Here is a 14,221-nt window from a genome sequence, read left to right on the forward strand (position 1 = left end):
TGAGGGTAGTAATATATATCCATCAGTCATTTGAACGTCTGTTTTATGTTGGAGGGCTTTAGACTTGTTTTGTGAGGTTCAGTGGGATGGAGCTAGGGTCAGTGGGTACAAGGTTCAGGGAAACAAATTTCAATGAAGGAAGTGCTTTATGCAGAATATATCCAAGATGAGTTAGCTTGTGTCAAAAAGGTAATGAGTTCTCCAGGCACTAGAAGTGTTTGAATGGATCTGATAGTGACTTAATGGAGATGTTAAAGGGGATTCAATTATCAAGTGGTTGGTTATCCTCGATGAGCTTTTGAGATTTCTTTCAATCCTAAGGTTCTATGAATCTGGTAAAGATGAAATTTAGTTTGACCACTGTATCTTTTCATTACATTCTCATTGCCACAATGAAAATTCAAGTGGTAGTTATTAAGTGTTATTTTTACAGTTATTTTTTTAGAAAGTTCAAAAACAAAGTAACTTATATGTACTCCTTTTAAGAATTTATAATGCTATTATGAGACTGATAAGGCATGTGGAATTCTGACCTCCTTAAGAAGAAAGAAGAAATTAGGTCATTTGTTGATATTATTTACCTCACTGAGACTAAATGCTGAGATGGAAAAAATTTAAAGCATTGTTCATCTTTTTATTCCCAAATGTCAAAAGTGGCAGCATCTCAGTAATGACATCCCTGATTGTGTAATTTTACAGAGAAGCAGTAATCCTCAGGCTTATAATCATGTACTATAGTGATTTGTTTTCAGAATTCACTGAAAACAGCTTCAGTACCTGCTACACTGCATGTACGTGCAGTGTTAGGTAGAGCAGATGCCAGGAGAAATATAAATAACATGCTGGTGACACTTTAAGTAACTGTTTATATTGCATTGACTTGGGGGTTGTCAGTATGCTATTTTCTATCTCAGGTAATTTATTATTTTTTAATTTCTTATTTTTAGGATAGCAAATTTTATTTTTACTTATTTATTTACTTGTATTATAATAGAATTTATTCTATTTAATTTTTTCTTTTTAATTTTTAATTTTCATTGTTAGTCATATTTATTCTTTATGCCCCTTATCCAATCTTTACCCTTTCCGCCTCCCCCTCCCTTCTTCCCCTTTTCCCTGCCTCCCTTTCCTCTCCCCTTCCCCCCTCTAGTAACCATAGATTTGTTCTCTCCATCTGATAGATTAACTGTTCCTCTGTTGCTTTGTTGCCTAGATGATCTGTGCAGTACTGAGACAGGTGTGATCAGGGCCTCTCCTATTATCATAAATCAGATGCTGCTTCTATTACTCCGGAGTGGTGTGCTTTGTGGAGAGAGATGACCTCTTTTTTTTTTTTTTTTTTTTTTGGTCTCTGCTATGCCTCTCCTTATATCAATGAAGTTGAGAGCCTGGTGTGCCATGTGCACGGTGGAGGTGACTGCTGCTATAGAGACTAGCCACTTTTGTGGTAGCCATGGCAGTTGTAGTGACTGTGGAGGGCTACTCTTTTGAAAATGGTATTTTTGGTGTGCTCTTTACCTGGTTGCAGCTGGGTTTGGCTTCCCCCAGCTCAACATTTCAGGGTCCTGGTGGGGTCTTGGGGTGGTGATGGCAGCTTGCCTAGTCATGGCTGGGTTTGGCTTCCCCCTGGCTCCACATTTGGTCGGGGAGATGGGCCCACTGGGGGAACATTGGAGTATAGCATGGATCTGCCCTCCAGTCCACAAAGGACCACTCAGTAGAGGCTGGTCAGGAATATAGAACTGCAGGGGGTGCAGTTTGCTGAAAAGATACAGCCCCAGACCAGAATTTCCACACAACCCAGGTGTACCAGAACTCACAAGACCCTGAAGTACATACAAGGTCAACAGTTAAAACCTGAGCTGCACAAGAAGCCTCCCCCAGAGAATCAGCAGCAAAACAGCAATTTAGCTCAACCACAGGGCTCAAGTGCTGATTTTCCCTTAGGAAGCTCTGCCATTTATTGTCCCAAAGGACAACAAATTAATTTCAGTGCAGAGTTTAAGTGCCTGGAACAGTGAATAAACCAACACAGAACTGAAAGAAAAAACAAAATACCCACAGATCAAAGTTTTGATATTAACCAGTAAAGGCCTAACACCACCAAAGAACACTTATAAAACTTAGAAGGACTGGAAGCCCCATGTAGGGGAGAGGGCTGTGGGCCTCAGCCACACCCCCCCAACGACCACAACCAGCCCAGCGACAACCACCAAGCTGTTGCTGGAAGCGCCTCCGGCTCCCGAGCTGGGGCAGTGGGAGTCTGAAGGCCTCAGTTACGCTCCCCTGCTGTCTGCACCCAGCCCAGGGATGACCACTGAGCTGCCACAGGAAGCACCCCAGGCTCCCGAGTGGAGGCAGTGGGGGGCTGAGGCCCTTAGCCACACACCCCTGACATCCCCACCCAGCCCAGCAACAACCACCAAACCACTGTTGGAAACACCTCGGGCTCCTGAGCTGAGGCAGTGGGGGACTGAGGATCTCAGCCATGCCCCCTTGATGTCCACACCCAGCCCAGTGACGACCCCTGAGCTGCCACTGGAAATGCCTCAGGCTCCCAAGCTGGGACATTGAGGGGTTGATGGCCTCAGCCACATGCCCCTGATGTCTGCATCCAGCCCAGTGACGACCAAGCTGCCACCAGAAGCCCCCCTGGTCTCCCCTGTCTGAATGAGGGGGGTGCCATGGGCCTCAACTATGCCCCCTCCTTCCCCTACCTCTTCCCACCCTATCCCTCTCCCCTTTCACCTCTCCACTTCTCAACTGCTTTGCAAGAATATCTTAGAATGTAAAAAAAAATAATAATAAATAAATTTTTTAAAAAAAGATCATTCTGGAAAAATAAAAAAACTATTGTTTACAATTCATGAGTTTGTCCTGTTTCCCTAATTAGATTGCAGTTGATTGAGGGATTATATGTCTTTCTAATCTACATTGTTTCACATGTTTGATCATTTCAGTAGATGTTTATTTGGGTTTTATTAATTTTAAGTTCATTGATGCTCCATAATAACAAAAATGGCCTAGTCACTTTCAATAAAATTTGAACAGCAAAGTTCCAGGACCTTAAAATAATCTGGAGTCTTCTGTAAAACAATTTAATGTTTAAAAACTATTAACAATAATATTCAAAGTTTACAAAGAAATTGTTGCCTTATATTAATGATTTAAAAGTGGCAAATTAGTGTTTGTCTTAAACATGAGATAGTATTTGTCTCAAATATTTTCTTAAGTAGGAGAAAAAACTTGTTTATGATTAACACTATATATATTTATTTATATATATTTTAAGGAAAAAAACCCAAGAATTCAAAGCTGAAGAGTTAGGTTATAAGAATGATAGTTCTGTTTGTAAGGAGTAGATTTTTATATTTGCATTAATGAAATGATTTGTTTTTTCATACTGTGCAATATTTTTCTTTTAAATCTAGTTTTTGATGATGAAGAAGAAAGCAAATTGACCTATACAGAGATTCATCAGGAATACAAAGAACTAGTGAGTATTATTTTTTCTACTGATTCTTAAAGGTAATTTAAAAGTAATTAGGAATATTACTTGTAGCTTTTCTAAATTTAAAAAATGGACTTTTTAATTAAAATTCTATAATTTTACAAAAATCCAGTCTGCCCTAACAGTACTACCGGTTACGTCAGGCTCTGTGGGTTCTGTGAGCTTCTCATTCTTATGACTTCTTATCTCGTCTACTTTAGATCTATGGACTGGTTTTATGACAGCTGTTTATGGGATCTTGCAAGTAGTCTTTAAATTTTATTGTTACTCTGCTAATGCATTCAGGGAAGTGTTATTTATTTAATCATGGTTGTCTCATGATTTTTTAAAATGCTCCTGGGAAGCAGAAGAATTGTGCCACATTTAACTTCATAATCCTGACTTCAATTATTTCTAGTAGAGGAAATAAAATTTCATGTGATTCTCTGCAAAAAAATTAACTTTTTGTCATTTGTTTTTGGTAAAACACAATGTCGTTGCCATGTAACATAATATTATATAGATTAATATTTGAAAAAAGCACTTGATTATACTTTTCTACTCAATATACAAACTTCATTTAGAATTTTTTCTATGTAAATTATAAAAGTTAAACTTTCTCTCTTTAGGTTGAAAAGCTGTTAGAAAGTTACCTCAAAGAAATTGGAATTAGTGAAGATCAATTTCAAGAAGCATGCACTTCTCCTCTTGCAAAGACCCATACATCACAGGTTTTTGCTTTTGTGTTATTTTGCTGACATACAGTTTTAACAAAAATGCCTAGGGTTTCACTTAAATTTGGTATGTGTGATTGTCAAATTATAATATTTAGACATTGTGAGAGGTGAAAAGGTAATTTATCCCATATGAGTTCTTTTTTAGAACGGCCTTGAAAAATGATCATTTGAGACATTAATGCACTGATGCAATTAAAAATGAACTTTCTAAACTCAGACCTATAAGAAGATTATAGGGTTTATCCAAACTACTGTTTTATGTATATAGATCTCTGATAATTTTGCAGTTGCCCCTTTTTTAATCTTAGCAGATCCACAGTCTGTAGTTCCTGGGACTTACTTTCTCTTGGAACTACTTTTATTGTCTCAGTTCTGCATTGCTCCGCTGAGGTAGGTAATATGGGTATTTATAACTGATGTTTATTGAAAGCTTGTGCTAGTTGATGTTTTTAGGAGACTAAAGTAAAGAGATATTAAGCAACTAGTCCAAAGTCCACAGCTATATAAGTAGTAGAGCCAGTATACCAGACCAGGCAATTCAACTGAGAGCCCTTGCTCAGAGGTCGAGGATAGGGATATGTTGCTACTACCCAAGTAACCTTTTTTTCAAAAACTTGGCTTTGGCTTTCCGTCTTCTACCAAGTAAACTGTAATTCCTTGATTTCCTGCTGTAGTTCTCTAACACATTATGTACTACTATTATTCCTGGCCACTTTGCTTATGCTGTCCCTTAATCTGGAATGTATGGCCCCCTCCCCATCCCACTCCACCATTCCTTCCTTAGCCCAGAGAAATCCTTCTCATTATCAGGGCCTGGCTGAACTGCTACTTCTTACGGCAGCTTTTCTGCTCCCTCTAGTCAGTCCAGAACTCGTCCTACTACACTAGGCACTTTTACATTGGTAGTTTTTGGTTGTTTGCCTTGAATTATAGTTTCCTACAAGTCTGTTTATTCTACTGTATTGTAAGTTTTTTTTAGCTGTTTTTAGTATCTTTGCATTCCCAGCAACTAGCAGAGATGAGAACTTAATTCCCAGTAGGTAGTTCTCAATAAATGTTCAACTTAAATGATCTTTTCTTGAGGTCTAGAAGAGGTTGCTTTGCCTCCTATTTAATCCAACACTTCCTGATACAGTTCTCTTTTGCATATCTTCACATTTAATGATCATGTCTAATTCTAGACATAGAAAATGTTTAATATAACATGACATTAAAAAAAAATTTAAATGTTATTGGCATGCCCACACTAATTTTAAAAATATATTATTTTATTATTTAATAATTCTATAAATCACAAGTTGTTTTCCAGTTCACCAATAGTTTTTATTTTATATGTACCATAGTTTTAGTCTAACAGATAACAGCAGGCATTATTTTCTTCTTTTTGGTTGAATAGGAAGAATTTGATTGATAATTATTAATTACAATGTAGTATTTACATTTCTTTTAAGACATTAGTATGTGTTCTTATTTTCCTTCATTTTCAGGAATACTTTTCTGCTTTAGTAAAAATTGGTCAACTTCTTAAGTTGTGAATGGATCTGAAGTACTTTGTGAATAAAGATGTTCACAGTAATGGTAGACACAACCGTCTTTTGTTTGTATTATCAGGATAACTAAATTATTTGTGAAGTAGATTTTCAGAATTTTAAAATACTGCTTTCATATCAAAATCAACACATCTTTCTCTTTTATTCTACCATACACTTTTTTATTTATTTAGAGTTGATTGGTAGTAGAGTCTTATATACAAGGAAGCAATCCTTTCGAGACAGACAAATTGGCATTTGAGCCCTGGATCTTTCATTCACCAGCTGTAAGTCCTCAGACTAGAGCTGTTTTTACAGTTTTACTTTCTTAACCATTCTGATTTGTAGTTTCCACATCCTAAAATAGGTATAGTATCTACTTTGAGAGCTTTTTGTGAAGTTTAAGAGATTCTGTACAAGAAGCATTTAGCCCAATTCCTGGCATATATCAGGTGGTCTATAAATAAATGGAATGGTAGCTATTTTTATGGTTGATTAGCAGTGTGCTAATTAGGCCAGGGTCACATGTTCAATCCCTGTGTGGACTAGTTAACATTATTCTCTGCTGGAGTAAACTCCTTAGTCACCAGATACTGAATAGCAGCAACATTGAATCAGCACAAGGCCATCACCTTATCAGAAAATCATCTTGAATCACTCTATTGCTTTGCAGCAGTCTATTCTTTATACATGAAGGTCAGAATGTTGATTTCAGTATGCCAATATGGGGTGCTTAAGAATGAACTCAAGAAACCAATTGCTTGCCCTGGATTTTTGTTTTGTTTTGTTTGCTTTTGATTTTCTAAACCACCTGCAAGCTCCAATTAAATTGTACTATTAAGGCAGACTTGCAAAATTCTTTTCACCTGGTTTGGTTCATCATTAGCCCCTAGGTCCTTGCATGCTCTTTGTGTATTAAAGCCAGCAAGAGTGGCAAGGAATGTATCCAGTGAAGAGCTCTAGTAAAAAAAAAAAAAAAAAATCTTTTTAAGAGCATGTTTTTCTGTTAAATATGTGTGGTTTCTAAAAAAATACCCATGAATTAGGATATCCTTCCAAACTGTTCAGAAAAATATGATAATATAATAAATATTGAGATATTAATTATTTCAATTGCCTTCAGTTGAACTTTGGAATTTTGTGGTATTTTCCAGTTGAAATAGACAAAAGTGACTTCCTTCATTGCCTGTGATTTATTAGTGAAGATAAAACTTATCATTAATTTCATGATATGGCAAAAGCCAAGGACTTCCATATGGGAAGAGAGAGAAAAGGCATTTTTTGTTTTTGTTTTTTACTTGATTTGCTTTAACTTTTATGAGATAGGAATGAACACTTTTAGAAACATTGTTTTATAATAATAGAAATATGAGGAAGTTGTGTTTTTCTCAATAACTTGCACTGTTGAAAAGATTACATATGTGGAGTTATCATTCAGTTTCTAAAAATACACACGGGATAGTTAACAATATTTTGTTTGAATGTTAGCAAGATTTTTAAAAGTTAATGGACTTTACATTTTAGAGCAGTTTTAGGTTTACAGAAAATTGAGCAGATAGTACAGTTGCACTTATTAACATTTTGCATTTGTGTGGTATGTTTATTACGACTGATGAACTAATATTATTATTAACCAAATTCCATAGCATACATTAGGATTCACTTTTTGTGTTGTACAGTCCTATGGGTTTTGCCAAATACATAATGTTGTGTATCCACCATGACAGTATAATAGAAAATAGTTTCACTGGCCACAAAATCCCCTTTGCTGCACATATTTATCCCTCCTGGCCTTGCCGCAAACCCCTGGCAACTGTTGGTCTTTTTACTCTCTCCATAATTTTGCCTTCTCCAGAATGTCATATAAGTGAAAGCATACAGTACACAGCCTTTTTGGACTGGCTTCTTTCACTAATCAACATACATTTAAGGTTCCGTGTTTTTTTGTGGCTTGATAGCTCATTTCTTTTTGTCATTGAATAATAGACCATTGTACAGATGTGTCACAATTTGTTTATCCATTCACCTTTTGAAGGACATTTTGGTTGTTTTCAGTCTTTGGCAGTTATGAGTAAAGCTTTTATAAATATTCATGTGCAGGCATTTTGTGTGGACATAAAGTTTTCAGTTAATTTGGGTAAATACCAAGGAGTAGGATGGTTGTGTTTAAGTTTAGTTTTTTTTTTTCAGAAACTGTCAAACTCTGTTCTAAAATGTCAGAACTATTTTGCATTCCTATCAGCAATGACTGAGAGTTCCTGTTCTCTGCATCCTTGTCAACTCTGGGTATTTTTGCTTTTTTGGATTTTAGCCATTCTAGTAAGGTGTGTTGTAGTATCTTGATGTTACTTTTTTTAACTGAGTTGTTTGTTTTCTAATTGTTGAGTTTTAAGGTTACAAGTCCTTCATCAGATAAGTGTTTTGCAAATATTCTGCAAAATTTTTCTTCTGTGGCTTGTCTTTTCACTCTCTTAACAGTGTCTTTCACAGAAGTTTTTTTATTGATAAAGTCTGATTTATCAATTTTTTCTGTCATGTATTATGCTTTTGGTGTTTTACCTAAGGAGTCATTGTCAAACCCAAGTTTATCTAGATTTTCTCCTGTTACCTACTAGAAGTTTTATAATTTTGTGTTTTACATTTAAGTTTGTAATCTATTTTGAGATAATTTTTGGGAGAGGTGTAAAGTTAGTGTTTAGATTCATTCATTTATTATTTTTTTCGCTATCATCTCCCTGAAATAGATTTTTTAAGTATGTGGATGCCCTGTTGTTCCAGCACCATTTGCTGAAAAGACTGTTCTTTTTTCTTTGAATTACCTTTGTTCCTTTGTCAAAGATCAGTTTATTATGTTTGTGTGGGTCTATTTTTGGGCTCCATTCTGTTCCATTGATCTATTTGTCTACTATATCACCAATATCACACTGTCCTGATTATTGTAACTTTATAGTAAGTTTTAAAGTCAGATAGTGTCAGTTCTCTGACCTTGTTCTTCTCCAATATTATGTTTTCAATTTCAGATTCCAATTGTTCATTGCTGGTATTTGGAAAGTGCTATGGGTCAAATGTGTCCCCCAAAAGTTCATGTATTGGAAACTTAATCCATCCTGTAACAATGTTAAGAGAGTGGGAGATATTATTATGGTAATTGAAAGGTGGGGTCTTTAGGAGGTGATTAGATTGTGAGGACTGTATCCTCCTGAATGGATTAATCCATTGATGGTTTAAAGGGTGTTAATGGGTGTGGTTCTGATGGCTTTAAAAGGAAAGCAAGTGAGGAGGTTAGCTCTCTCTTGTTCAGTGCGTTCTCTCCATGTGATACCCCGATCATCAGGGGACGCTGTAGAGAGTTCCCACTAAGAAGGTCCTCACCAGAAGTGTTGCCTAGACTTTGGACTTTCCAGCCTCCAAACTGTAAGAAATACGTTTTCTTTATAAATTACCCAGTTTCAGATATTCTGTTATAAGCCATGGAAATGGACTAATACAGAAAGCAATTAACTTTCATATAGTAACCTTGTATTGTGTATCCTTGCTATAACTGCTTGTTAGTTCCAGAAGTTTTTAATTGGTTTTTTCTTGATTATCTACAGACAGACATGTCATCTGTGAACAAAACCAGTTTTATTTATTCCTCCCCAGTCTGTATGTATACTTTTTATTTCCTCCTCTTGTCTAATAACATTAGCTGGGACTTCCAGTATGATGTGGAATGAGTATATCCTTTCCTTGTTCCTGATCTTAGTAGGAATGCATCTAGTTTCTTACTGTTAAGTATGATGTTAGATGTAGGTTTTTTAAATAGATGTTCTTTATCAGGTTGAGGAAATTCTTCTCTATTCCCAGTTTGTTGAGAGGTTTTTTTTTTTTTTTTTTTTTTTATCATGAATGAGTGTTGGATTTTGTCAAATGCTTTTTCTGCATCTATTGATATGATCATGTGATATTTCTTCTCTGGTCTGTTGGTGTCTATTACATTGATTGATTTTCAAATGTTGAGCCAGCCTTGCATACCTGGGATAAATCCCACTTGGTTGCAGTGTGTAATTCTTTTTATACATTGTTTGATTCAATATGCTAATACTTTGTTGAGGATTTTTGCATATCTGTTCATGAGAGATATTGGTCTGTAATTTTCCTGTCTTGTAATGTCTTTGTCAGGTTTTAGTATTAGGGTAATGCTGGCCTCATAGAGTGAGTTAAGAAGTATTCCCTCTGGGCCGAGCCCGTGGCGCACTTGGTAGAGTGCTGCGCTGGCAGCACGGCGACGCTCCCGCCGCGGGTTCGGATCCTATATAGGACTGACCGGTGCACTCACTGGCTGAGTGCTGGTCACGAAAAAACGACAAAAAAAAAAAAAAAAAAAAAAAAGAAGAAGTATTCCCTCTGCTTCTCTTTTCTGGAAGAGATTGTAGAGAGTTGGTATAATTTATTCTTTAAGTATTTGGTCAAATTTACCAGTGAACCCATCTGGACTGAGTTCTTTCTGTTTTAGAAAGTTATTAGTTATTCAACTTCTTTAATAGATATAATTCAGATTATCTGTTTCTTCTTGTGTGAGATTTGGCAGATAGTGTCTTTCAAGAACTGGTCCATTTCATCTTGGTTATCAAATTTGTGGGCATAGAGTTCATAGTATTTCTTTATTCTTATTGTGTTCATGGGATCAGTAGTAAGAGCTCCTCTTTCATTTCTGTTATGAGTAATGTGTGCCTTCAATCTTTTTTTCTTAGTTAACCTGATTAGAGATGTATCAATTTTATTCATCTTTTTAAACAGTCAGCTTTTGTTTTCATTGATTTTTCTCTATTAATTTCTTGTTTTCAATTTCATTGATTTCTTGTCTAATTTTTATTATTTCTTTTCCTCTGCTTACTTTGGATTTAATTTCCTCTTCTTTTTCCTAGTTTCCTAAGGTGGAAGCTTAGATTATTGATTTTCAATCTTTCTTCTTTTTTAATATATGCAATTAATGTTATAAATTTCCCTCTAAGCACTGCTTTTGCTGCACCCCACATATTTTGAAAACTGAAATTTTCATTTAGTTAGAAATATTTTTAAAAATTTTCTTCTTTGTGTTTTTTAGAATGTGTTGTTTAATGTCCAAGTCTTCCCCCCACCCCCAACTATCTTTCTGTTATTGACTTCTAGTTTAATACTGTTGTGGTCTGAGAGCAGGCATTGATTGTATGATTTCTCTTCTTTTAAATTTGTTAAGGTGTGTTTTATGGCTCAGAATGTAATCTGTCTTGGTGAATGCTCTGTGTGAGCTTGAGAAGAATGTGCATTTTCCTGTTGTTGAGTGAAGTAGTGTATGTATGTCAATTAGATACAGTTGACAGAAGGTGCTTTTTAGTTCAACTGTGTTCTTACTGATTTTCTGCCTGCTGAATCTGTCCTTTACTGGTAAAGGGTGTTGAAGTCTCCAACTATAATTGTAGATTCATCCTTTTCTCCTTGTAGTGCTATCTATTTTGGCCTCACGTATTTTGATGCTCTGTTGTTGGGTGGGTACACATTAAGGATTGTTATGTCTTCTGGGAAATTAACTCCTTTTTCATTATAATGCCTCTTCTTATCCCTGATAATTTTTCTTGTTCTGATGTCTGCTTTGTCTGAAATTAATATAGCTACTTCAGCTTTTTAAAAGCAGCTTTAATGAGTGATGGAATTTAGATGTGTTGCCCCCTCCAAAACTCAGGTGGAAATTTGATCTCCGATGTGGCAGTGTTGGAAACTGATTGAGTCATGGGGGTGGATCCCTCATAAACGGATTGATGCTCTACCTGGGGGAGGAGGGGTAGTGAGTGTGTTCTCACTCTATTAGTTCCTGTGAGACCTGACTGTTTAAAGAATCCTGGCACCTCCTCTCTCTCCCCCTCTCCCCCCTCTCTCTGTCTCCTTCTCTCTCCCCCCTCTCTCTGTCTCCCCCTCTCTCTCTTTCTCCCTCTTTCTCTCTCCCTCTCTCCCTATCCCTCTCTCTCTCTCCCTCTCTCTCTCTCCCTCTCTCCCTATCCCTCCCTCTCTCCCTATCCCTCTCTCTCTCCCTCTCCCTATCCCTCTCTCTCTCCCTCTCTCCCTATCCCTCTCTCTCTCTCCCTCTCTCTCTCTCCCTCTCTCTCTCTCCCTCTCTCTCTCTCCCTCTCTCCCTATCCCTCTCCCTCTCTCCCCCTCTCTCCCTCTCTCTCTCTCTCTCCCCCTCTCTCCCTCTCTTTTTCTCCCCCTCTCCCCCCTCTCTCTTGCTTCTTCTCTCACCATGTGATCTGCTTGTACCTGCCAGCTGCCTGCCACTTTTCCACCATGAATAGAAACAGCCTGAGGCCCGTGGCAGATGTGGCTGTCCCAGAATCATAAGCCAAATAAACCTCTCTTCTTTATAAATTACCCAGTTTTAGGTATTCTGTTATAGCAACATAAAATGGACTGAAACAATGAGATATAGTTTTTTGTTTGTTTGTTTGTTTTTTGTTTTTGTGGCTTGCCAGTATGGGAATCCAAAGAGATAAATTTGCATGCCATGGAATTCACCCTTTTGAAAAATTTTTAGTAAAATACATATAAAATTTACTATCTTAATCATTTTTAAGTGTGCAGTTTAGTAGTTTTATGTATTAAAATCTTGTCATGCATGCAACTAATCTCTAGAACTCAATTTTTGTCTTGCAAAACTGTGACACAGGTTTTCTCTGCATTGGTTACCAACTTGTCTGAATCCGGTGAGACAGAATATACTCTTACACAACAAGTTATATGGAGTGGAATTGTTATTTACATATAGGTAGTAAGGGACAACAGAAGCCTATAATTCATTTTGAGCCAGTCCCTTAATACTTAGAAAGCTCTCTGGGGTGGATGGAGTCTCAACTGCATGTTTTTGACTTGTACTGTAGATGAAGGACCCTGAAAGACAGCTTCCCTGGATTTTATACCTTGGTGTTACATGACTGACTGGGCTAAAGTGTTGAAGGATATCCTGGGTGGGGATGGGGATGGGGGACTGGAACAGGGCCCTGGCTGTTCTAGCCAGCTCCCTGCTTATCTCAGGATGTTGAATTCATAGCACACTATACAGTTACTCTTGAGAACTACAAACAGGGAATTAGGGGGAACTGGCCCAGTACAAGGCCACCCAGAGAATTGTCCTGCAAAACTGATACTCTATACCCGTTAAACAATAACTCCCCATTTTCCCTTGCCCAAGTCCCTAGCTGTCTCTATGAGTTTGACTAGGTTAAGTACCTCATATAAGTGGAATAATATAGTATTTGTGTTCTTGTGACTGGCTTTATTTATTTTTATTTTTATTTTTTTTACTTAGCATAATGTCCCTGAGATTCATCTATATTTTTAGCAAGTGCCAGAATTTCTTTCCTTCTTAATGCTGAATAATAGTCCATTCTGTATACATACCTTGTTTTGTTTATCCATTCATCTGTCAATGGACACTTGGGTTACTTTCACTTTTTGGCTATTGCATATAAAGCTGCTATTGAACATGGGTGTACAGTTATCACTTTGGGACACTGCTTCAGTTCTTTTGGGTATATACCCAGAATTAGAATTGGTGAATCATGTGGTAATTATATTTAAAATTTTTTGATGAATTGCCACACTGTTTTTCATAGTGGCTGCACCATTTTACATTTCCACCAACAGTGTACAACGGTTCCAGTTTCTCCACATCTTGCCAGCACCTGTTATTTTCTGTCCTTTTAGCAATAGTCATCCTAATGGGTGTGAAGTAGGTATCATAGTTTGGTTTTTGATTTGCATTTCTGTAATGACTGGAGCATCTTTTATGTGTTCATTGGCTATTTGTATATTTTCTTCAGAGAAAGGTCTATTCAAGTCCTTTGCCCATTTTTTTTATTGGATTGTTTGCTTTTTTTTTGTTGTTGAGTTGTAAGAGTTCTTTATATATTCTGGAGATCAATCCCTTAACAGATATATGATTTGAAAATATTTTCTTTCATTCTGTGGGTTGCCTTTTTATTGTTGGGCTGCCTTTTTATTGTGTGATAATGTCTTTTGATGCACAGTTTTTAGTTTTAATGAAGTCTAAGTTATCTATTTTTCTCAGGGTTCTTGATCATTACTATACTGAGAAGGCTGTAAAGATAGAGTTGGATCCCATTTAAACATTTATCTGTGCTACTTGATTAAATAGTGTGTTGCTGAGCAGTACAGAGAACTCTTAAATCTGCTGTTACATGTGCTCCTAAAGGATGCTGAAGAGTAAGAGTAAAAGAAAGCCTGAGTAAAAGAAAGCAAGCTAGCATATGTAGTTCTTTTGTAATAGCAAGTATTTATTGAGTATTTACTGGGTGCAGTGTACTATTCAAGGCTGTGGTCTAGGAAATGTACTTGCCAAGATATGGGTTCTCAGAAAGAGCCAATGTGCAAATTTTCTCAGTGGAACAGCACAAATATATGAAATTGCTTGTACCTTTCAAAACTATGTCATG

The 14,221-nt window shown here is 36.7% G+C and overlaps 2 protein-coding genes across 3 annotated transcripts in view; one reads left to right on the forward strand and one right to left on the reverse strand.

Moving 5' to 3' along the window:
* The window catches only part of PPP4R3B (protein phosphatase 4 regulatory subunit 3B), a 116,794-nt gene that overhangs the window by 21,213 nt on the left and 81,360 nt on the right, over positions 1-14,221 (reverse strand). The gene's annotated exons all lie outside the window — the stretch shown is intronic.
* CFAP36 (cilia and flagella associated protein 36) overlaps positions 1-14,221 on the forward strand; it is a 38,035-nt gene that overhangs the window by 1,059 nt on the left and 22,755 nt on the right. The window contains exons 2-3 of one of the 2 annotated variants that reach the window (XM_063078546.1): positions 3,432-3,496; positions 4,120-4,221. In XM_063078546.1, coding sequence (XP_062934616.1) covers positions 3,432-3,496; positions 4,120-4,221 — 167 coding nt within the window. The remainder of the gene's footprint in view (positions 1-3,431; positions 3,497-4,119; positions 4,222-14,221) is intronic. The other variant, XM_063078547.1, reaches the window with a different exon arrangement.

This window comes from Cynocephalus volans, chromosome 14 (assembly GCF_027409185.1).
Source record: "Cynocephalus volans isolate mCynVol1 chromosome 14, mCynVol1.pri, whole genome shotgun sequence".
Classification (NCBI taxonomy): domain Eukaryota; kingdom Metazoa; phylum Chordata; class Mammalia; order Dermoptera; family Cynocephalidae; genus Cynocephalus; species Cynocephalus volans.